Source organism: Dermacentor albipictus, chromosome 7, assembly GCF_038994185.2.
Source record: "Dermacentor albipictus isolate Rhodes 1998 colony chromosome 7, USDA_Dalb.pri_finalv2, whole genome shotgun sequence".
NCBI classification, from domain to species: domain Eukaryota; kingdom Metazoa; phylum Arthropoda; class Arachnida; order Ixodida; family Ixodidae; genus Dermacentor; species Dermacentor albipictus.
The window spans coordinates 6,352,612-6,378,085 of NC_091827.1; the positions used below are offsets into that span (position 1 = coordinate 6,352,612).

The 25,474-nt window shown below is 45.8% G+C and overlaps 1 protein-coding gene across 10 annotated transcripts in view; it reads right to left on the reverse strand.

Moving 5' to 3' along the window:
* LOC135916480 (calpain-B-like) overlaps positions 1–25,474 on the reverse strand; it is a 147,507-nt gene that overhangs the window by 53,485 nt on the left and 68,548 nt on the right. For 9 of the 10 annotated variants that reach the window (XM_065449871.2, XM_065449868.2, XM_065449861.2 and 6 more), the window contains exons 2-4: positions 10,488–10,667; positions 2,483–2,552; positions 1,117–1,369 (exon numbers count right to left, since the gene is read on the reverse strand). In XM_065449871.2, coding sequence (XP_065305943.2) covers positions 1,117–1,369; positions 2,483–2,552; positions 10,488–10,667 — 503 coding nt within the window. Of the gene's footprint in view, positions 1–1,116; positions 1,370–2,482; positions 2,553–10,487; positions 10,668–20,339; positions 21,856–25,474 lie in introns of those variants that run through there. The other variant, XM_065449869.2, reaches the window with a different exon arrangement.

The following is a 25,474-nucleotide window of genomic DNA, read 5'->3' on the forward strand; positions in this document are numbered from 1 at the left end:
ATGCGAGCCAGATATTCCATTGCATGCAGCAGGAAACCTACAATCTTGCACAATAAATCAATGTTCACTCCTGCGGCTTTGAATATGCACTTGTTTCTTTTTTGCCTTGAGCAACATCAGCACTAACATTAAATGAAGTGCAATGGCTCATAGATGCCAACCATTGGGCACAACATGCATGCACACCCTCTGATTTTCTAGGAAATGAAGAAGCAGCGATTGTTAATGTGTCCTGCCTGTATAGCGACTGATTCTTTCTTGCCTTTGGAGATTTTTTGTGAGGCACCAGCTTTGAAGGGTTATCATATGCAAGAAAAATTCACTAAAGATTGCGATACTCTCTAACGTGAAATTTGAGCGCCACTGTATACGTGTTTCCATTTCGCGATATATTGGCTGGTCAGGACAATCTGTCTTGTGTGGCACATTGCAAACAGAGCTAAGTGTGGCACGACTGCCTCGCTAATCAGGAGATTGCAAGAGGAAGTGTGCGAGTGATATGTGGGCACGATTCACCGCAGCTGCTACAGAAAACAGACAACCTCTGCTTACACAGCGCTTTGTTTCCGTACAGACGATGAGTGTTACTCTGGCACCACCTCGTAGTCATCATCGCCACAAAGCCCTTTGTGCATGGCACTACGCTTTTCTCACGCTTTCGCCATAACCTCCTCCTCCACTTTCCACCTCGTGCTCTTCGCTCTTGCCGCTGTTTTCATCTCCCGCTGTGCTCCATATTCGCTCTCATGTTTCGCTGTGCTTGTTTGCTCGGTTAAGAGGTAGGACACCGACGCTGACGCTCATCGCAGGAATGGGTGCCTAAGATCTGCGCTCTAAAACAAGAAAAGGAAGAGAGGAGCCACAGGCAGGGCATTGCTACTGGCACTGCCCCAGATGAGAGGAAACATTGTGTTGAGGGGAAATGGGGAATGTAAACATGGCACTCTTAATAGTATATCCATTCACATTAGGTCCTTTTTGTAAATGTCTCCGGAAATTATATTCCTCGAACTGCACTCGTTTCAGCCTGTTGCTTACTTTCAAGAAAAGGTCCCCTTTAACATGAGAAAGGGCGAATGTGAGAATGGTAATGTGCGGTAATTAAGCATAGCTCACTTGGCATAAGCCTTCTCAAGCAGGGCACTCCAGAATTCATTGCCCGAGCGTGATTTCATGAAGATGAGGCTGCCGTCAAGTGTTGGTAGCCGGTCGTCTATCACCACGTCGATCCACCGATTGGCTTTCCAAATTCGGAAGTGGAAGATGCCTGCATAGTTTTGGTCAAATGACTGGTCTTCAGGGACCACACGGGAGAACAGCTCGTCGTTCAGCGTCAGGTTGGCAGCAGACGCCACCATCCAGCAATTCCCTGCAAAAGAGAGAGAAAATGTTTGGTGCACCAAATCAAACATAAGTAATGGCGAGCATATACAGTTAATTTACTTTAGTTAAAGCTCCAGAAGACAAAACATTTTAGTTTGAATTGTCAGCTGCTTGCACTTGCATGCATGATGAACAGGAATTTTTACATTCTGCCCCCATCACAATGTGGCCACTGCGGCCGGGATTTGATCCTGCATTGTCAGTCTCAGCAGCGCAATGGCAAACCCACTATGCCACCACGGTGGGCCAACTACATTACAAATATTTGTTTAAATATTTGTCTAGTTACAAATATTAATTGGAATTTTCAATAATCAGATTTAATAATTTAAACGACTTCTCCATTTCATAAAACAAGTAAAAATTTTTTTAAAGAGATTGTTTCAATAGAAGAGCAGCACCTGAGTTCACATTGGCACTCTTCTGAGACTAGTGGCCTGTGTGTATTGCAGTGAAAGCCATATTAGAAATCAAGGAGATCAATCTTGACCTTTGTTACTGAAGGCAGGAGGGCGATTTTTTTTACCCTTGTCATTATTGTGAGAAGGGTTGAGGTGGACCTTTTCAACAACTTTGTTTCAAACACCTTTTAAAATTCCTTATTATCATAAGTTTACTTTAAATATTTGGTTTTGCCTTAATCAAGCAGGAGTTCAGGCGTTGCACAAAGAGGCAGTAAAGATATATTCACTTTTTACTTTATTAACTATAGTGTGTGCACTAGCATACCATTTATAAAACATGAGTTACGGAGCACTGAAGTGCAGATAGTTGAACTGTCATGTGTGCTGCATACAGCTAGCTCATAGCCTTATGATCAATAATTGTGTGCAATGGGCTCAATAAAGGTTCATGAGCAAAATATTTAATTTACAAATTGAGTGTTTATTAGGACTCCAATCTAACAGCAACTAATTAGCAGTACAGTTTTATGCAGTGATTAGATGCTACCTTCAACATGCCTGGAACAGGCCACAATACTACAGTTGGAATCTTGTCCATCTTTTGTAATTCTTAGTTTAGTGACAAATTTTAAAGCTTTAAAGCAAAGTTTTAAGTGGCAAATTGCTAACTAAAAAATCGAGGAAATGCTCCGTACCAACACTTCCTTGAACAACATCAAATCTTGATGCTCCATCCACAAACAGCTTTGGATTATTGCACATTTCCTGCATAAAAAAGAAAGAGAATGGTAAGTAATGTGTGTTCTAATCAGACCAGCAAACTCGCAGCTCAAGAAAGAAGAATATAACATACAAAGCGACTTCTCAGATGACAGGAGTAAGCAGAATACAATTCTTGCAACTTGAGTCAGCAATAAGATAAGGTTCTATATAATTCCATTTCTAACTGTTCCTGCACGATGCCTTAACTATGCATTGATAGCAATAATTATTTAACTCTGTAATGCCTAGCATACCCTTCTTGATAAATTTGGTTCGATACGTCAAAATTTTAATTTAGCACAGTAAGCCTACTGTATGTACATCATAGCGTTTTTGGAGCAAATTTCCCTCAGTTGTGTGTAGTTCAGAAAACGAATTACTAATTAGTTACTGTACTAATTAGGACTTTATTCAAATAGCATTTCAGTGTGTAGCGCCTGCCGATGCTGGAATGCGGGTACGCTATCGTTGGCTCTCTCAAATGTTATCTCCTTGGTGCCGGCTGCTAAAAGAAGAGAAAAACAAAGTTGGTGGCATGTGCTCGAGGCATAAGCTCAGCACGCACAGTGTTCTTCTGGAAGTCTGCTATGTTTGTCACTGCAGCCGACGCTCCACTCCGCCTCCACTCCAAACCACCATTGCTTGCCGAAATAAATGTAGGAACGACGGCACAGCTCGTGGACCGCCATCACGACTTCCTACAGGGGTGGGAGAATGCGCCTTTCATGGAGCGACGACACTCTGCCATGGCTAACTGGCCAGAGCCCCAGCTCAGCCCACCACTACTGCAGTTCCGGTCCCGCTACGTCTGCACTTGGTTCTCGCAATCTGAGGCGCTTATGGAGCTGAACTACATCACAATCCAGGTGATCTAAGTGCCCTGAGCGGCCAGTCGCATGGCAAATTTGCGTGTATTCGCGGGCTTCCTTCACGCTTGGAAAAACACTTTTAAGTGTCACGTATTTAACAACAGAAACCTGTATCAGAAGTTCTTCATGTTGTGCTGCAATCTTCTCATTTGACACTTTTAATCTAATTATAATAATTAAGAAGTTGATAGATTAACTAACACTAATTATCTAATTAGGCAACATGCAAAAAAAGATCTGTGTATCTCCAAGTGACGGCAAACATTACCTTGGTTTGATCCAGCTACGTGGCATTTGCATATTTTTAAGGCTTTGCTCAAGTTACGTGGGACGCCCTGTATATATGTATACGTATCATTGCTAAGGCATGCAGCCACTTAGCATCGAATTATGCCATCATTCTTATGCTATTTTTAAAAATGATATAAAAAAACTAACATTTCTTTTATGAATTTATGGATTTATATTATGTATTTGTTATTTATTTGATTTGAACCTCAAGGGCCCCACACAAGACATTACATGAGGGGAGGGCGCATGAATGGCAGATAACAAGGATTGTTGTGTAGAATTATGAAGAGTACATAGCCTCTTCGATGGCATTCTTGAAATCAGCGGGATCAGGGCTAAGAGCTTGGCTGCAGGGTAGGTCATTCCAGTCGTGGGCTATGTGCACAAAAAATGACTTCTGGAACATAGTCGTGTGGGCACAATGCGGCATGACGCTGCTATGATGGCCTGTGCGTATTTTTCGACGCGCTGGTTGGGTGAGCTGGCTGTCTCGAGGTGAACAATGGAAAAACTTATCATAAAGGCAGAGGTGTGAAATATGGCGACGGGAAGCAAGAGAAGGCAGTTGTAACTGAACCTTTAGAGCAGATATACTAGAGTATCGCAAGTAGTTTGAAAGAATGAAATGTGTAGCATGATTTTGAACTGATTCGAGAACTGAAATAAGGTTAGACTGACATGGATCAAAGACTGCGCTAGCATATTCAAGTTTAGGTCGCACAAACATTCTGTAAGTTCAAGGAAGATGGTGCCATGCGCAGGTTACGACGAAGGTGCCCAATTGTTCGATTAGATGAATTTATTATATGGTTAATGTGGAAAAACCATGATAATTCACTAGTGATGTAAACGCCAAGGTATTTAAAGCCCCGTTTACATGAATGTGGCAGTGGCGCATCGCATTTCCAAGCGCATTTGGGCAAGCCTATGCGACGCCATTTACATGTAGCGCCTTAACTCTCGCGAGAACGTAGCGCCACATGGTGTCGTATAAGGGAAGTGCAACTGACTTCCGGTGTAACTGGTTTCCGGTAGTGGGCCGAGTGCACGTTGGTGGTTGAGTGCCGAGAAATGGACAGTTTTTGTTTAGCGTACGCAATACGCTATAGTGTAGCGGACGCGAAGCAGCGCACGTTTTTTGCAGCTGTAGCTGGCCAGCGAGATCTTTGGATCTCGGAGGCCATATGCCGTCGTTGCAGCTATTTTCCGACTCTAGCGATAGATAGCGCTGACATCTCGAATGTTTCTTTCGTTAGGCTTCGACTCGTTCGAAACGAGAAGCGATCTCGAAACCCACAAGGTTATCCATAATAACCTGTCGTCGAAGTGGCCTGAGACTAAGCGAAAGCCGTTTACACAATCATTTGCTGCGAACGAAGTGCATTTTACAAAAGCAACACCACATTCAATTCGAAGCAGGCAGCCAGGACCGCCGCCATGTTGGTGGCTAATTCCTTCCCATCATTCCTAATGCGACGATCCTGCGTTTACATGCTCCGCGAGAGTCGACTCGCGTCCGTAAATCTACCCTCGCCTGGCGCATTAATGCGATGCGCCTTTCTAGCGCATTACTGCTGTTTATATGAATGTGATGCGCTAGAAATGCGATGCGATGCGACACTGTCGCATGCATGTAAACGCGGCTTAACAGAGCTAGTGGAAATAATGGTGGTATCCTTGATTTTATAAGTAGGTGGAGTACGATTTCGGCAGCGGTGAAAAGAAATTAGCCCAGTCTTTGCAGTATCCAGGGGCATTAGCCAAGTAGCGCAGCATTTCTGTATGTTATACAGGTCATTTTGGAGGACAGAAGAATCGTCAGCATTAGTTATAGGATGGTAGTGCCTCAGGGCAGTCCTGAAAGAACATCCTAGTAAGAAGATCAGAAACCATTAGCGGAAACAAATTACATGCGGTCAGTTAAAAAGTTTCGAATACAGTTAAGGACATGCAGATGAAGGTTTAAAAGAGACAGTTTGAGAAAAACACAGCAATGGGGTACTTTGTCAAATACTTTCACGTAGTCTAGGAACAGTGCCTCTGTTGGGATATTGTGGTCAAGATTGTAATGAATGTCATGCAGGAAAAAAGCTAATTGGGTTTCACACAAGTGGCCTTTCCAGAATCCATGCTGGTTAGGATGAAAGCAGTTGACAGGTGTTAGAAATGTTGCAACATTGGAGTAAATTACATGTTCCATGATCTTAGGGTATACGCTAGCTAATGAAATGGGTTGGTTGTTACATACATGTTTTATGTATGTCAGTGACCTAGCTAGTACATGACTTGAAAAAATGAACAGCGCTAAAAACAAGACAGCGCACTATCGTGTGTCTTCTTGTCTGTTGCCAGACTTGTTGCAGCCCAGGTAACCGTGGAGATAACCACTATTTTCCAGCCAGATCTTCTAGTGAGTGGTACGGCTACAGCTACATACAGAAGTGGGGGGGGCACTATTTCGCAAGTTGCCTGTCACTCAATTCTGCTTTCGGCATTGTGGTCATGCTATATTATTCTAGATTTAAAAATGCAGGAACAAAGCTTTGCGGTAGAACTTCGATAGTATCATATGATGAAAGTTTCACTCACTTTCGGCGACCTGCTGTCCGACTTGTTTGAGGAGATGTTTGAAAGCAACTTGCGAACATAGTATTGCAGTCATAATGCAATGCATGTTGTTATTTGATCACACTCAAGAATTGATGAGGCAGATAGTCCAAAGCAGAGCTGCTTGTTGTTTAGAAGCCTTTGTGAAAATTACAGCATCCACAGTTTGTAGTAAAATAAGGGCTAGTAGCTCCGAGAGATTTGAAAGTGTCATGTCTCCTTACACCCGTCTATTCTGAAAATTGACAAGACATTTAGTTAGGATGGGCTCTCTGCAGCAAGCAGCACATGTTACAACGGAGTAGGCGAGCTTCAGCTAGGCGACTGGTCATGGCTATCTGGTGTTGAGCAATCTGGCAGTGACAAGACTCCCTGTGCCTATAATTATCTGCATTCCATCAACCTTGTTCTCGACGGCATTTTATGCACACCCCCCCTCCTGGTATCCATCACCCCACTCCCCCTCTTAAAATTATTTCCCATTAGTCACAGTCGCATTCTTCAACATTCACCGGGTTGTTGAATGGAGCGGCAGTCCCTAGCATTCCTATATTCCTGATTCTGCATAGATTTCGAGTCCACTCATCTACGTACCCTCCCAGCTGTTTGCTGTGGCGGTTTCTTAGATTCCCTGGCCGAGCACCCCCGTCCTTGATATATTTTGCCATGTCCAAAGAAGAGTTCTGTAGGTCTTTCTTTTTTTTTAGTGTTTTTTGCCCTGTGATAATTCTTAACAGCGTGTACAAACTAGCCTAACAGCAAGCTTTTCTCAAGTTTATTAAAATAATGAAAGACAAGGTAACGAAAAAAAAAAGAGAGAGAAAGGGGGGAGAGGGGGTGCCTATTATGCATTTCCTACACAAGCAGGCCGAAATATTCTCTGAATGCTTCCACGCAGCGTGGCCTACGATTCGGTCAAGTACCAGAAATGAGAAGCTCTTCGATCACACGAAGGCCTTGTAGGGAGCAACAATGTCTCCCAAGTTTTATGTGCTCGTCCCATCTTTATCTGTGTGTGGAATTTTTAGCGCTGGTTCCCTCTCAGCAGTTATGGTTAACATGAACCGGAATGAGGTAGAGGCACGCCATGAGTGAGGCCACAATGTTCTGTGCATAGGAGACTGGATCGACCCTTTGAGCCGCCCCCCCTCCCCCTCACCCGCCCTCGGACTGCCACCATCCCTCGCCTTGCTTTCAAATTCAAGCTTTGCCTTTCATCCAGGTCGCTCTTTCGGAGCCCACCTCCTGAAACTTTCTGTTCCGTGAGCATTGGGGGGGGTGGGGGTGGGGGTGAGGGGGGGCCGTTCGACCCCCTAAGCACTTCGAGAAAATCATAAGCACGAAGTTTACAATTAATAGCTCTGCATCAAGAACAGAAATTGCGGTTCTGTAAACGACATCCACTGGATCATTCGAAGCGGACAAATTCAAAATATATGTCAGTTTGTATTTTACGTGAATGTGTTTCGTCGTGGACAAGGGTACTGTAAAAGCTGTATTTTCATATTCCAAATTTTTTAAAGGGACCCTGAAACGATTTTGGCGATTTTCTACAAACGTACTGAGTCGTTAGAGTAGATTCTTCCGATCATTAATTGATGCATCTAAGTGCTCTGCGTAAAGCGTGTAATTTATTATAAGGTTTTAAAAATACACATCGCTGCCGATCGCAGCGCACTGCTCGGTGGAATTTTAAGCCGCCCCTACCCATATGATGCAAATAACCCATATTACGTCACATGGGCGAGCTATCTGATTGGCTGACCAGGGCGCGTGGTCGATAATTTTTCCAACTTTATGGTGAACAAATGATGCTCGTAATAGTTGTAATGTTAGTTACTTTGTTTTTGTAAAAAGAAAATATTTTAAAGAGAATACACAAGAATAGTTTTTTTAGTACACTTCAGCACTTCCGGCACACAGCAAGTGTCGTCTGCTTGTGTTACAACGTACTCCATTTTGACAAGAGCTCCGCGGTCAGAGTCGGTCTCAGTCTTTTCGCGAGCACTATGATTCGACTTTGTTGCCTTGTGGACTGCAAACCTAGCGACCTGCAAACCGCGAGTCCAGTATTAGGGCAAACACAAGCGCAAGGGGACAGGGTCTGGCCGCTTGACTGTGCCGGGATGAGCCACGAGATGAGCAGAAGGGCAAATGTGAACGGTCTGCACAGTGCAGCCACCTGGTGGCACAGAGCTCAACCATACACAGTAGCCGCAACGAAGTGTATTCTTTGCTGCTGGTGTGTATTTTTCGCAGGAGTGTAATCATCAACACGTTGATTTATAAATGTTTAAAATGCTTTACACTTGGTTAGAGCAATATTAGCGCTTTGTTTGACTGGTTAAGCGCTGCGCCAGCAAGTATCTGGACCGTGCAGACCGATCAGGCTGCTCACGTACGTCTACGCTAAAGTTCCTTCATCAGCTTGAGTTTATGCCTCCAGTCATTTGCCGAAATGACCAGCTTGCCTGTTTTTAGCGGAGTGCCGGACACGTTCGGCGCTACGACAGAATGCTCGCAACGCACGCTGCTTCGATAGCTCTCGGTCGACAGCCAAGCGGCTAGCGGAGAGGTCTCGCGCGGGAGGGGGCGTGCTCCTAAACAACCGGAAGTGAGCGATGTGACGTCGCATCGTGACGCTGAACCAGTGAAGGCGGAGCTTAGCGCCGCTCGCTCGGCGAGCGAGTTGAGGAGGAAAAGCATAGCTAGGGAGGAGGGTAACTTCTAATCGCTTGCAGCTCCATTAATACGCAACGCTTCACTTAAATTGTGGTGCGAATGTTCTACTTAAGCTGTACCCTACGCGCCTACAAAATTTGTCCGAACCGTTTCAGGGGCCCTTTAAAGATTCATGTGTATATATAGAAACTTTATTTGTCAGGAAGAGATCTTAAGGAGGAGTGGTCGGAGCCCCCCAGATGGCCCCACTGGCCTCTGCACCTTAGAGTCACTGGAAACTACTGCACCTGCCGAGGCATGTGTAACATATCAATTTTGTTTGCTTTAGAAGTATTATTAGATGTAATTCACAGAACTGTGATATATTCCATTGCTTAGGTGGGGTTGTAAACTTGATAGCTTCGTTTTCTGAAAATTTGCGATTTCTGTCAATTTTTAATAAAAAATTGGCGACCTAAAAGAAACTTCGGAACCAACAGTCACTAGATTTTAAGTTTTTCTTTTCAATGCAACAAACCTCGTCATATTTGGTGCAGTGGTTGCCGAGAAAAACGATTTCTCCTTTTACATATACTTAGATAGGAGCACCCGAGCTAAAGCTTCCTCTTAAACAAAACTTAAAGGGGCTCTGAACCACTTTTTATCAAAGTGGAGAAAGGCATTTGAAATGAAAATGGGCTAATTCAAAAATACTTTGTCGCAAAAAAGTACTTCACTGCGTTCAGCAGAAGCGGAGCTATTGGCAATCAAACACGACCTCCACTGTGCTCCCGTTCCTCCTTCAATGTGTTGCACTGTGAAAGCTACGGCGCAGTGCGGCGTGCCCACAACGCTCCGCCTTCTAAATGTCACCGTGACGCGCAGTTCAAAACTCATTTTGGATGTTAATGTAGACGCCACGACTTGCGCTTAGCTTTGGTGCCTGCGACGCGCTTAATTAACATAAGCCAAACGCCCTTGTCCCCGGCGAGCCGCAGTGCGCTTAGCCAGTGGACTCGTGGCGGCACCCCGCGGCGCGGCTGCGATATCTTCGCCATGTAGCCGACCGCAGCTTGATGTGAGCTATTGGCCAATGGCAGCCGCCTAAGGGAGTAACGAAATAGTGCGTTCGATGATGAAATTAAGCGTCTAGAAGAGAGTGAGGACAGGGCCTTCTTTTGAAAAGAGAGCGCCAGAGAGAAAGGTGACTTCGCGATCCCCTTGCGAGCTCCACGCAGCGCGTACGACAGCAAAACTTGGCAGAGATATTCACAGCAGCGTACGCTACCCGCAGACTATGTTATTTCAACAATCCCGAGGGGTGGTTCAGGGCTTCTTTAAAACAGAGATACAACATTCCACAGAAATGTCATTTCGCTAACCTGTCTATTTGTATGATGCTGTATCAGATCGTTCAGACATTTCCTTTCAAACCCAGCAAAAAAAAAATAATAATAAAATAAAGAAAGAAAAAATGAGCAGGTAAGAAATCTGCTGCAATCTGGCTCACCGGTGGCCGAAGCCAGGCAATGGGGAACTTAGGGTCCTTGTTGCCCCAAACAGAGCTGCCCTTGCAGGGGAACTCTGGGTCCTCGAAGAGCACCCCATTGGTGTGGCATTCCTTGCGCAGCTGATCAAAGTCCTGGATGCGTCCGCTGCGGTTCTTTAGGCCAGCACCACGCTCACCCAGCTGCAAAGGAGAAGCAGGCAAAGATCAGAACAGGAGTGGCACTGCAGCACTGAGGAAACAAAGAAGTTCACATGCAGAGTTGCAGCAACGTATACCTGCCAACCCACGAGCGTTCAAATTCGTTATAGTCTGGGACACATTAGAATTGAGGGGAGGAGAGAAGGGGGAACTAGCACTTTTTTTTTCGAAGTTTGCCCAGAGCACACACTCTTGGTGCGACACATGCGCACATTCTTTACGATTATTTGCCTTTATAAACAGCACACAAAACAGCAGAAAATTTGAAAAGCAGAGACTGAAGAGGAACACTGTTTTTAGATCACGGTGACTTTTCCAGAGACTTTGCTGTTGCCAGTTTCACGTACAGCACGAGTGCTATAACCTTCCTCGAAGCGAGTATCCCTGCATATGGAGTCTTGCGCTGCCACAGCACGTCGGCACAGGTACTATCACAATTTATTTTTGTATGCAATAAACACCTTTAAAAGACTGCCATGAACAGAATTTATTTTTCGAGAAACTTGAAGCAACATTAGTAAGTCCACAGTCCACAGAATGAGCCCAACATTGTAAACCTTATGAAAAATATGGAAGAGTAGACAAGTATGGCAATATAGCCATATTCGCTTGTGTCTTTGCAGTGTCTTAAGTGACAAGAAGAACGCAATAGGAGGAGGACGGACAGTGGCACTACTATTGGTTTGCATTGGCTACTTCTCACATTTCATACCGCTCTGCAAATGTGTATGTTGTTGGCATTGCAATGCAATATCCCAGAGCGGCCTCTCTGACTGTCTAGGACACCAGTGTGGCTACTGAGAGATGTTACTGAGAGATGTTACACGTGGGAGTTGTTGCACATCTCTCGATCATATTGCCTGCAAGTCTATGCCCGAGACAGTATAGACAAAGATAGACTACACTGGGTGTTTTCTCTCGCCCTAGGCTTTCATGTAGAGATTGTCCTTAAGGATGCAGAAAGTATGGCGTAAAGAATTTGTGATGTAACCACTAGTAAGGGACCAGATACAGCACATATTTTTCTGGCCAACACTCTGCCACCTGAAGAATGAGTCCAGCTCTAAAAGCACATACAACTCAATATTCATTAAGATATAATAAAGTGCATATTAAGGTGCACTCTGTGAACTAGCCTGCCGTCTATCCACTAAACTGCAAGGCAGTGATCAGATAAGTGGAGGTGAAATTCGCAATAATTTGCAATTCTGCTTTCTCAATTCAAACGTAGCATAAGCGAGGCTTTCTAATGGCAACTGTGGCGCCATGTAGCGCTGGCTTTCGTTACTAAGCTGCTTCATGCATGGCCTCCGAGATTGCGCGCGCTGGCAGGTTTTGCTCCTGTTGTCTCATTCGGCACGCTCCACGGCTAAAAAATGCGGCCCTCGCACCCGGCTGCACTGTTAGAGGTTCTGGCGCCCATGGAGGCAGATCGTGCAAGGTTTCAACGTTTGCATTGCCTTTATTTTCTTGCGTTGCGCAAGATTTTCACAAGTTATATCTAAGGCAATCTTTAAGCTCTGCCTCATGGTCTGCCTCAAACATTTTGCCATCTGAACAGTATAGCTCTTTTGCGGCGTTCTTTCTTCTGTACCTTTCTACATCTTGACCCATTGATTTTGTTGTATCTACAGTCCGTACTTATGTTTATTTTTTTTTTTCTAAACAAATCATGTGTAGGTTCCCGTACCAATCATTGTCTCAACTGTTGGCTTATCAGAGTTGAATTGTTGCCTGCAGAGTTCTTTTTCGTTTTTTCTGTTTCGCTTCTTTCTTTCTTTTTTCACTTTGCATTGCTATGATTCAGCAATTCATATGGTAATTTTCGCGTTTGTATGCCTACTCTGTAGTGCAATTATGTTAATGTAATATTTACTAGTATCTTACCGTGGGCACTTTCTTCCTGTTTTAGTTTCATGCTGCGTGCTATTGCATTGTACGAATAATGGTTTCGTTACGTGGTGCTTTTTTTTTGTCTTGTTCAATATCGCTTGTTTTACATTGATGCAGGGTGTCTACCAAGTTGACATTTCCAATTTCCCTGAGTTTTCCAGGTTTTCCCTGAGTGCCACTGAAAATTTCCCTGAGTGATACAGAACTATGTTTTATATCAAGACGGGCTGAAACCATATCGCCTGATGCTGTCACTCTCTAGTAAGAACATGAAAAAAAAAGCAACTTAATCCAATTTGAATACTAAGGAGCAGTGTTTATGTTATTCAAAAAGAGAATAGAAGGCAGGGGTTAGTAAAATGCATAGCAAATAAAGTGGCTTCGAAAACAATTGCAAATAGGGTCGGACATTATCAAATAGGAATAAAAAGGAGATGCATACAAAGGCAAATATTTTCTAATATGAGCTATTTCTATCAACTGATAGCAACCTCAGTGGGATGAGGCCTGAACTCTGTCGCAATTGAGATTCTCTCTCAACAGCTCGTAAGTCAACCTCAACAGTCCTGACATACTCTCAGCCCGCGCACGACGCCCAAGTGTTGTGTTGCACTGCTTCAAAGGGTGTATTTTGGTTTGGATGAGGGACACCTGCATCTCGGCATCAGCCAAAACTTTACTTTTTGAGCTCAAGCTCTTTCAAAACGGCGGCAACAAGCTTCCTTTCTCGTTTATTCCTCAATGCGTAGGTCACTTCTGTTCTTGTCCGCCTTCCGCCACTCGTTAGCCCCAAGGACCATTTGAAGCATCGTGATCAGTTGCACAGTCCACGACCGATTTTTCGCGCTTCCTAGGGGCCACGAAAACGTCCGAAAAATCGGCCAGTTGGAAAAAAATAAATGCGTGTCATTTACTGCCCTTAGGGGCTCAAACCACCACAGGCACGTTCGAAAACTCTCTGAAGGCCTGTCGGTACACATATTAGGCATACCTGTGCTCGTACTGTGACAGGAAATGCCGGGTGCCCGCGTGTATAATTAAAATATACATACTGTATTCCGTGGCAATAGCCCCTTCCCACGCTTGTTATGCTTCACTGCAATACTTTTCCGTAAGCTTTACCGAGTAACATTTCTGCACAGAGGCAAAGCTGACTTTCACGAACCGGCATTATGCAACGCACCGTGTTTTCCAAGTTTCTAAGCCAATCGCGAGGACCACAAAGGTGGAGTCCGTGCCATTGCTGACAGCAGCGAATTCTTCCAATAAAATGTTCGGCACCCAATGGCAAGAAGCTTCATAGCGAACGTCGAAGCAGCTAGGCCTAGCGTTGGCGCAGTGGCGTCATTAAAACTTCTTTCTGGGCGAGTTGGTGCATACTTGACATAAAACTGTTTACAGCGCAAACACATGCAACCACAAAGTAAGGGACAGCGCTTGTGTCCTGTCCCTTACTTTGTGGTTGCATGTGTTTGCGCTGTAAACAGTTTTATGTCAAGGCGCAGTGGCGGCAACGGGTGCCAGCGGATCTGCGTGCGAGAGTGCCGGTTCGAGGCGGCGAAGTAATCAAAACGGCAGCGGTGGCGCCTTTGATTAATGCCGTTTCGGACCTGCGGTCGCGGCAAAACGTCCGGAAAATCTGACGGCAAAGAGTTCTTGCGTCGGAAATTTCACACGTTCTGATACGTTGACACTATGGGGTACGAGGTGGCGCCGCGAAGCCGTCCAAATTATCGGGAATCCGGAAAGTCGCTCGTTGACTGTACATTGGCAACTCCTCCTGCCAACGACAGGGCGTCGAAGACGATTCATTACGATTCCTGTCTGCTACTCGAGCCAGCATTACCGCGACTTTCGACCCTTTCAATAAAATTGCCGCTAATTTTCCCTGATAGAGGCCCAAATTCCCCGAGTTTTCCCTGACTTTTTCCAGACTACTCAAAATCCCTGAGAATTCCCGGTTTTCCCGGTTTTCCCGGTTGGTAGACACCCTGTTGATGTAACCGTACTCCCCCCTTAACCTTGCGCAGCTGGTCCTTGCGCTGGACCAGCTGGTCCAGCTGGTCTATTGCCTTCTTGCAAGGTATCAATACATAAATATACTTTCAAAAATGAACATGCCATAAGCAGACATGCAGAAAAGCGACTATTATTTTTGTGTTCGATGTAGTTAACATTTAATCATTACTGTTATTATAGATATGGTAATGCCTGCTTCCGTGGCAACTACGTAGACTAACAGGAATAAGTAAATGCACAATTTATCATTTCACGCTTGGTGCACAATTTCTTGCTCCATACAGCCTCGTGACTGCGCCACGCAGCAGGGGACCTATTCTGCGACGATCACTTCGGATCACGTTGCCTTCGCGTAACGTAATGCTCAACCAGCCAATCAGCTCATCCGATTTTGCCCAACCAGATAATCAGCGCACACTTGACAGCTGAGGCGTGCGTGATCGTCGTGATTACGCAGAAAGTGAACGTCGCAGCATACTTGGGGACGTATGTTCTGCACGCTAACTCACGCAGCAGAACATACAAATTTTCTTCGATTCGCAAAAAAAAAAAAAAAATTCTTAAACCTTGGTGTCTCAGCTGAGACGTTCTTTGTGCGTTTACATATTTCAGTAAGACCTCACTTTGAATAATTAATTGCCTTTGAAGTGGCATACAATAAGTGAATAAATAAAACGCATAATATTTCGAAAAAGAAATAAATTTTGGGGCGTACATGCCAAGAACACGACATAATTATGAGGCACGCCGCATTGGGGGAGGGGGGGGGAGGGAGCGGGGACTCCGGATAAATTTTAACCTCCTAAGGTTCTCTAACGCGCGCCTATATCTAAGTACACCAGCGACTGCAGCATGTTTGTGTGGACGCCCTATCACGATGGCGAAATGCATAGACGAAAGCAAGCGCCGACACCATCAGGCGACTCGTTCAAGGCTTTGAAAACGACTAAAAAAAACGATAAACATGCACCTAGCCTGCTAACTGTGAAGTATGGCGCGTTTCCGGCACATGAACTCTTGCAGATATATTCCACTTCTACATGCCAACGTGAATGCAGTGACAGTGTGTGCATGGAAAAAAAATTGCGCATTTGTGAATAAACAAACCGTCAGCACGCACTTTGCTCCTCGTAGACTGTCACGCGTCATGTCCAAATCAGTAAGGGATCACATAGCAGCGTAATGTAACTTTTTTCTCGCCTAATCGAAGCCGCAGCAAGAGTACCGGAGCGTCAGGAAGCCTCCGACGCACGAAAATTATGATGATCATGATCATGATGATTATTATTTATTGGCATCCCCTTTAAACGGGACGGTGACAGATAGTCAACTAGCATGGATGGAAGCCTAATGTTTTACCTAGGTTAAAAAAGAAAAAAGAAAGAAAAAGACTATTAACTCTCACAACCAAATTTTCTGATCCCCTATTTCGAACTGCGCCCTTGTACGACTCCGTTTTTTTGTCGTTTCCCTACTTTTCTTTCACCAATTTCCAATCGTCTCTTGCTTATCTCTATTGCGGACATGTTTACTTTTCCACTGCTCTCGCTGAACCCAAGAGCTTCAAGGAAGCCAGTGGTGCCTAAATCGACCGTTGGGAAGACGTCTTCACATTCTAACAAAACATGCTCCATCGTTTCCCTAGCTTTACCGCAGCAAGCATATGCTTCTCCTTCTTCCTTCTTATATCTCGCTTTATAGGTGCGTGTTCTAAGGCATCCCGATCTCGCTTCGAAAAGTAATGAGCTTCCCTTTGAATTATCATAAATTGTTTCTTTCCTGATTTCGTTTTTTCCTCTTAAACACATTTGTGATTACATGCTAGCATGATCTGTTGTGAACGCCGCTGTGCAGAGAAGGAGCCGGCCACGCACACCACCGAACTTAGACGGCCGGAGCAAATCTCGGAGGGCATGCAAATCGGGCGGAGCGATCTTGTAGCAGGCCATGCCTCACGACGGTGCTCAAGAACATGCCCCTCAAGAATATTAATATCTCTGTAAATCGCCGCTTTGTTGAGCCGCATCCAGCACCTATACTGTTCAAGGAACAGGTTAGGTTAGGTAAGTCACCATAACATCCAAATCCTATACATAGCGCACTTGTAAACATGTAGTTTTTCCTTTCTCTTCGTCTAGAAAGCTGCAAGTGATAGACGTAATGAACACTAGTACTGTACACGTTCTTTCTTGAGTTATCTTAATTGGCAACGCTGTGCACTACGTGGTGTAGGTGCTTACATGGCATAAGCGTTCTCCACTGTAGCTGAGCACGATTTCTCGAAGACAATTAGGTAGCCATCAAGTGTCGGCTAGCCACCGTAGCGTCTATCAGTGGTACAGTGTACTAGACCTATCTAGTACACTGTATCAGTGGCGCTATGGTGGCCACCATAGTGGCGCCTTTCAATCCAGAAAGTAAGATGACTGCGTTTCGTTCGAACAGCTTGTCATCCCTCAGTTCTGAATAAAACACCCACACAGATTTAAATACGCATATATATCATAATCTCTAATACATGTATAATATTATATATATCCGAAGACCTCGTTGCCCGGTTGACGGAGCTTGAGGGGCGGATACGCAGGAACGCAGTTCAGAGCAGCGCCGCTTCTTCACAGCTGTGTGTCCCACAAGAAGGACAAAGCCAACACGTGCTACACGCGTTCTCGCGAGCAGCACCAACGGTTTTACTTTCTAGCTAGAAGCGCGAGAAAGCGAACAGTTTCCTTCCTATTCCACATTGCAGGACACGAAGCAAACTTCCTACACCGTCCGCAAAATAAGCTTCTAGCACTCTGTCTGGGAGGAGCTAATTCTATACAAAGGCTGTAATTGATCTACACAGTTTAAACGTTGGTCATACATCACCTGCCAAGTGCGTCCAATATCAACCAACTAGTATGAACTATATATGTGCCTCGTAGAGCGCATGAAAACAGGAAAAGAAATATTCAGTAACCATCTTCAAAGCACAAAATTAGCAACTTTCGCTATACATAATCCATAACATGGCACTCGTGCTCTCCGAATATAAAACTGTTGCCACCTTTGGTCTCTCAGAGCAGCGGGATAACTTTGTAAGAGTGTCCTATAATGCTTCTGGCTCCATGCTAGGTGTACATAGACTATATATGCACAGAGCCCAACTCGGGTTCTGGTAAAGGATCGAGTGTTTCTTTTTTTATATTTCTGGCGACCATATACGCTACTAGTTGGGCAGTAAGCACAATTATATACAGCAGAAAACCTACAGAACAGGAATATTGTTTTCTACAGCGTATCGTCCAGGTTCTATAACACTATGATGAGTGGTAAATTACACTGAGCTCAAGCACTGCACCATTATATACAGTGTATAAGTGCACTACAGTAACACAAATGCGGTTTTCCAGCCTGCGGCGGCGAAAGGCAGAACAGATTTAAAAAGAAAAAAAATTATAATGACGAGGAAATAAACCAACGAGTTGGGAAATAATTCAAAATGTGACGGCGGCAGCCGTAGAATTACGCAAAACAAATCCGACGACGTTCTAACATAAAAGCACGGCGATCCGCTGGCAAACACACACCGCACGATGACATATAGGCAGCGAAAGCAGAATGAAACATTCCATTACTCTCGCAACGTGTTTGGACAATGATCTGCAGCCGATCACAAAAGTGAGCAGCACTTAGAGATTACAGAAAAGTAAAAAAAAAAAAACACTGCGGCGAGAAACAACGCAAAGAGAGCTTCGAGAGGAATGTGTGGCAAACAACCGCGAGGCGAACGACCGACTCGCAACCAGTCCAGCAGTCATCAATTAGCTTCCCAGAGCAGCTCGCTCGCATTCCGCTAATGAAGCCGTGCTTATAAACAAACGCATACGCCGTGCTATACGTCAGAAAGATGACGAGGGTGAAACAAAAATGACAGCTGAGCGCACACGTCACAAGCAGTCAGCGTCGTATACGACGTCTCTCGTCAGGATCACAGAGTGACAGAGTGTTCCAACAGATTCATTTCCATTTAGGTTTTCTTATTCGTGTCTTAAAGTTAAATGACATATAAAGGCTCGAATGCATGAAGAAGCGGGAACAGAACTAACAATGACTGCAAAAGCAGCAAGCGCGCGTCACAAACAAGCTGCGTTGTACGACATGTATTTTGAGATGTAAGCGTCACACGCTACTTAAACCAATATACGGGGCGCTTTTTTTGTTGTTATTGACGATTTTTCTTTAACCACACACAATTTTTTAAAAGCGTCTGTGGCAGATAGCGTAATTGTAGCCCTTGAGCTGAATTACTCGAAGCGGCGGATATTACTCGCACGAGAAATCGAAATGCGTAATCAACTAACGAACAGAAATGCACTGATTAACGTTTTAATTAATTGCTTTAGGGAACATATTGTAAGCTACGAATTGTAGCCGGTGAGTTTGCAAGGAACTTGGAACAACTTCTAAGGATCCCACGGGTTTCGAGATTAGAAGAGTTGACTGTTGGGCTAATTGGTCGTCCATATTTGAAGTAGCAGCTTAGCGCGAATAAAAACATGGACACAAGAAAGACGGACAAGGACAAGCGCTCGAGATTAGTGCCGTGAAACCTGCTGTAAGAATGCACTATTGTACCATTTTATTTTTGAACAAACCGCCGTTCACGCATTGACACGTAAAAGTAACTGAAACGGCCATTTATTTCGTCGCACACTTTCGGAATAAATATCTCGAAACTGCTGTCATCCTCCACGTTCGTTCAAAGTGAACACTCGCCTTGCAAACGCAGTTCGTCAATTGTAATATGTGCCGTAAAGAATCACAAACTAAATGAGTGAATTTTGTTGTGTTTTGGTTAATTAGCCGATCATGCATTTCTATCTCTTGTGCAAGTCCGCCTCTATGAGTAATCGAGCCCACCCACTAGAATTATGCCATCTGCTACAGGCGATTTCTAAAACTTCTGCATCGTCAAAAAAAAAAAAAAAACACCACCCGCTGTGTTTTTGAGTAGGCGTGTGACACGTAAACGTCGGCAGAGGATACGGGCAGGGTGAGGTGAAAGGTTGATCAAATGAATGCGCGCACACACGTGACAAGGCTCCGCCGTACGACATGCAGTATCGTGAAAATTATATACATGCGTGACGCGCCATTTTATCAGTTTCAGTTCAACATTTCGGATTTGTTGTATACGAAGAAAGCACCGTCATTGGAATCAGCCTTTAAAAAAATTAAAAAATAAAGAAAGTAATCATAGGTCGAGTTCGCATCGTGCAGCAGGTTAAGGGTAAGAGTTAAGGCTAAGAGGTGCAACGAATAAGAGTAAGAGTGCACGACGCGCCATACACAATTTTCCTCGCCTGCGTATGCAGCACGGGAAGCACAAGCAACGCACGGGAAGCGCTCTAGACGACCTGATAGTAAAGAGAGAGAGAGAGAGAGAGGAACACTTCCGTTGGGAAAGCTCACGCAAACAACACAAGCCAGCGAGATCGCACCAAAAGTAGCAAACTACGCCCGTCTCTTCGGGGATATTTCACAGCCGTAAAGCGATACAATCGCAACGATCCGGGCGGCACAGAAAAGAACGAGCAGGGCCTTCGATTACAGCAAAGCACACCGTATACGCGCCTTCGGGCGCATCGGACGAATACACAAGCGCACCCATCCATATAATGGACGTGATAGCGTAGGAAAATAACAGATATATGATTGGCAGGATGCAGAAATCACGACACTCGGTAGAGATCTTACCTTCTTCGTCTTCGGTGCGCCTCTGCGAAACAAGTCGGTGAACGTCATCATAGAGCTTCAAAGCTAGGCGGCAAGCCTTGCGATTGGCTCAGAAAATGTTAGTCAAACGCTGGTCAGCGTAGTAAAAGCTTCGACTAGTCGAAAGGCTCAACGAAGGCGATTGTCTTCAAGCGACGTAAAGAAGTTGCAGGTGCTGTAGTCGAAGAAGAGTAGCACTTCTCTGCGAGTTTGACTGCTACAAGTAGAATTAAAAAAGGAATTAATAATTAATTTTCCCTTTATTCATTACTTCTCTCCACCTTGCGGGTTTCCGCAGACCTACTACGACAAGTAGAATTGGCCGAATGGAACTCCGATTAGAATGCTAATATGTATAGGTACATACACAGGGACATTCATTTGCCGGTGTGGCGTAATTTTGCCGGGTTCGACTTACGGGCGACGCGCGATTTCTATACCAGCTAAAAGTAAATACCGTTGTGTAGAAAGACAGACAAATTGGGAAGGTAACCGGGAGGTAATAGAAACAGCGCCAACCAACAAGTGGCTTATCGACGAATCTGAGTCAGAAACAGGGCGAGTGTGTCCCGGACTGCACAAAACTGGGGACCGAGACGAACATCCATCGACGCATGACAGGACCAGATAGATGTCTGTACTTCACACAAAGAAAGATAGACTCCCAAGTTGAAGTAAACAACCAGCGATGAAGCTCCTAGTGCCGATGAGAGAGGGAACTTTTATCGACTGCAGAGTCGCCTCTCAGACGCACATTCAGCGGGAAAAAACTGCAGCTATAGGGACACGAGCTGAACCAGCAGTAACCGCGGTTCTGTATACTGTAGCCTGCACTGTCAGGAGGGCGAGGTACTCAGGACAAGCTTCAAGAAGCAGCGGCTGAGGCGGTGCCGACGAAGTTCCCGTATGGTCTGCACCGGCGCGCGCCAACGCCCCGGCGCCGACAGGCTCTGTGGGTCTCAGCGGGGATCGGAAACTGGAGCGTGGAGGCTCCGAGCAGGGGAGCGCCGAGCCGCGTGTGCGGCAACCGAGGAGTTGCTGCGGTACCCACAAGGCGCTGCGCCTCGTTGATATATCCTTAACGAATGGACCCAGCAGACGGGAAGGATATATTCGACGATACCTGCGAAGCAGAGCGAACAGCGCCCGTCGAAGCGCAACCTTTCACGAAGTACCACCAGGAGTACGCATTTCAAGACTCACGCGTAAACCAGTACGATCCACAAATTCGGCCATCTCGATTTCCCAAGACCACAGGACGGTGACTGCGATCCACGCAAGGAAAACGACGGGGCAGGTCTGGAGACGCGACGACGACAAAAGCAACACGTGGTGCAGACACCACGGACTGACCGTTCCAAGTGGAGTGGGCCACGAGCGCGCGCCCTTATATACGGGGGCGATCGAGCCACCGCGGTCACTCGGCGCCTGGACCCCGGGGCTCAGTCAGAACAAAACATACACATCTCGCGCACACCACACACACACACACACACAACAACGCGTGCCTCGCTCTCCACCGGCCGCACACTCGGGCAACTCCTCGTGCGTTGCACTGCGCGACGGAAACTGCGCGCGCGTAGTTTCGAGCACATAAGCTGCGACGGCGATTTCTTTTTTTTTTTTTCTCGCCGACGCCGACAACGCTAGGAAGGCCGGGAGGGAGGAAGCGACGAGAGAGGCCGCGTTTCTCCTAGGCAACGCAGCGCTGCCGACGAAGCAGCGGCAGCGGGATGCGGAGGGGACCGCCTATCGCCCCAAGCGGGAAAGCGCGCCGTATCCTCTATTTTTATCGCTAAGGCAGGCAATAACATCGACGTGCTGTGGGGGTGAAAGAGAGAAAAATAAGCACCAAGTCCTCTCCAACACCCTGCTAACACACACACACACACACACACACACACACACACACACACACACACACACACACACACACACACACACACACACACACACACACACACACACACACACACACACACACGCTGGGCAGGTCAACCTCCTCCACGCCTCCTACCAGAACGTCTCCCCTCCAGCGCCTACGACCTCAAAGATGGGAGGAAAACAATGTTTGCTAATGAGCGCTGCAAGTGCGCTTCTCCACTTAACGGTAAAAGTCATCACGCGGTAGGGTGCTTTTAACTAAACGACTGCCAGACGCGTGCCTTATTCATCTGTGTACGCGCGCGGAACTCGGGAAGCGGGCGTTTGGAAGGGTTGCGAGATCCGTTCTGCAGCTGTTTTGCGTCGCCAGCCGCTCGCTGCCTGTTGCTTCGGCATTCCGTACTCCACAGCCTCTCTGTACTATATGGCCTGCCCCGAGAAGAGGTCAGCCGAGACAAACAACCGTGCGTGCATGCCGTGAACGATGAAAGCAAAACGAAGGCGAATAATCAATACACACGGTAGGGGTACAGCTATAGGGGTACATAAACTCGGATTTTGCACGCGCGCTTGTATTGAATGTGAAAGTTGTGCAATCTTTCAGAAAGTTGCGCATGAAACGATGCTCTTAGGAACAAAGTAGCGCGTACGTGTGCGCAGTGAACACAGGGCAAACTCCACCCCTGCCAGCTTCGCGTTTCCCTATCATTTTTTCCTAAAAGAATAAGAACAAGAAGAATGAATTCACGGGAATAAATAAACGTTTTCATAACAACTCGAAATAAGCGTGCATATGAGTACAGAAACACAATATTAGATTTATGCACTTGACTTAACAAAAACCAGTTGATACAATTGCGTATGGCCCGCGAAGCGCAGTCACCGAAGAAACAGGCCAGCACGCCTGGTAGTGACGAACTCACATCTTTATTGCCAAAACGCGACTACCGCGGCCCCTTATGTATTGCCTGCTAGGTATGGCGCAGCAGCAACACAAAAAGGCAGGGCTGCCAGGGGGCCCTGCATTTCAGCAACTTCTAACATTGTGTCACCAGTATAATGTTTCTTTTTTTTTTAATCAAAGCACTTTCGATTTTTTGGCAATGTATAATGGGTTAAATACCACCAAACAATGGAGGGAGCTCAACATCTGGCCCAACTTAACGATATTTTCATTTACTTTCTCGTTAAAGGCCCGGAGGTAATTACTTAAGGAACTACTCATTCTACGCGGAAACATGCCAACTTTTCGAGAAAATATGGGTAAAATATGGGGAAATATTGGCGTGCGGGCATTCAATGTTAAATTACGCCCTTTAACGTCGCGTAACATGCGCAGAGGCGTCGTCATAATTCTGACCACATGGGGTTTCTTAACGCGTGCAGCTGAGGCGCTACACACGAGCGTTTTCGCATTCTGCCCACATCGTAATACGCGTCCACTACGGCCGAGAATCGAAGCTGCGACCTCATGCTCACCAGAATTATGTATCGTTTGCAGTAAAAACTAGCAAGCATGCGCCAATAAATCATCCCATCGCTACGCTTATAGCAAATCAGTTCGGCGGAAATCCGCAAGCTATGTTTCACGAAGAGTAAAAATTGTCGACCATTTGAGGCACACAGCCCATTTCTCGAAACTCCCTCCACCCGGCGGATTCCCACAGGACTGATGAATTTGATCTGACGATTCCGTCACTGCGCAGACGACGGCGTGTCCAGAGTGGGGAGCAACACGGTGGTCGGGATACAGCCGCCATCCACGCGTGATAATAGAATAATGCATCACCACGCTTAACGAAGTACGAGAATGAGTAAGCCATTGAAGAAGAAAAAATCGAAAAGCAAGAAATGAATCACGCGGATCAATGAACACGCCCGAGTCAACGATCCAATAACTCCAACCCGCGATCTCGGCCTCCTCCGCAACCACGGCGGCTGAGCGTTGCACCTGCCGTGTAGGCTTCTCTGCAGGACACGTGGGCGAGGGTTGTGACATCATTAGCGCGAGGCGCGCGCTATCAGCGTCGCCGACGGAAGGGCGTGAATAAATAATTGCGAGCCCCAGAGACGCTCCGCCGTCCACCGCCGTTGACACGGAGCCAAGACGACTGGTGCGTGAACGAGGTCACGCGGCGAGCCGACGAATGTGCGACGCCAAATGCATTGTCTACACACTTGCCCAAGTAAGCGATCGCGGCGACGTTCCACAAGACGACGAGTGCAACACGCAGCTCCTGTACGGCACTCTGCCATGCGTTCAGCTGTCAGTCAGCACGCGCCTGGGGGACTCGGTTACACACCGCTGTCCTGTGGCAAACCCCGAGAGATAAGAGATTCTTGTTTTGAAGGAGGAAAAATTGGGGTGAAGTGCAGTGCAGTAACTGTCTCTCGGGAAAGGACACCTCAACCGCACTGCACAGGGGGGAAGGGAATGAAAAAAAAAAAGGGCGATTACGATTGGTCTTTCGGAGACGTGCGAACCGAGGCATAAACAGGGGCGATCGGAACTTTATAGAAGATAAATAGCAAAGATAAGAAAAAGCTTAATGGAAATTAAGGATGAAATTAAGGACGCAGGATGACAGCCGTATTGATTATAACCAAACGCGAATCGGTAGCTCATTCTAAAAGTGCAGGACAATACGTGCAACAGATAACCGGTGGTCTGCTAGAGTAAAACAATCGGTGCCAAGGGAAGGGAAATGCAGTTGAGGAGGGAACAGAAAAGTAGGTCGTGTGAGCAGATTAAAAAATGTTGCAGGCATATACGATGATGTCGTCGCTGACGCAAGACAAATAGGTCAAAGGCTAATGGATAGCGATATGGAGTGGTCTTCGCCATCTCCTGAAAGGGAACCATACATACATACATACATACATACATACATACATACATACATACATACATACATACACACACACACACACATATATATATATATATATATATATATATATGTGTGTGTGTGTGTGTGTGTGTGTGTGTGTGTGTGTGTGTGTGTGTGTGTGTGTGTGTGTGTGTGTGTGTGAGCTATACCGCACAGCGCATAATTAATTAATAACGCTTGCGTAGGAGCAAGCATAACTACGCGGCTACAGAAGTGTATTACCACAATTTTGTGAGATTTTATTGGCTATTCCTTAAAAGGGATAGTGAATAAAAAATTTGTTGCCTAGATTTCTGTCTCCAGTGATAGCTGTCGCACCGAGAGCGACCAAAACAACACTCT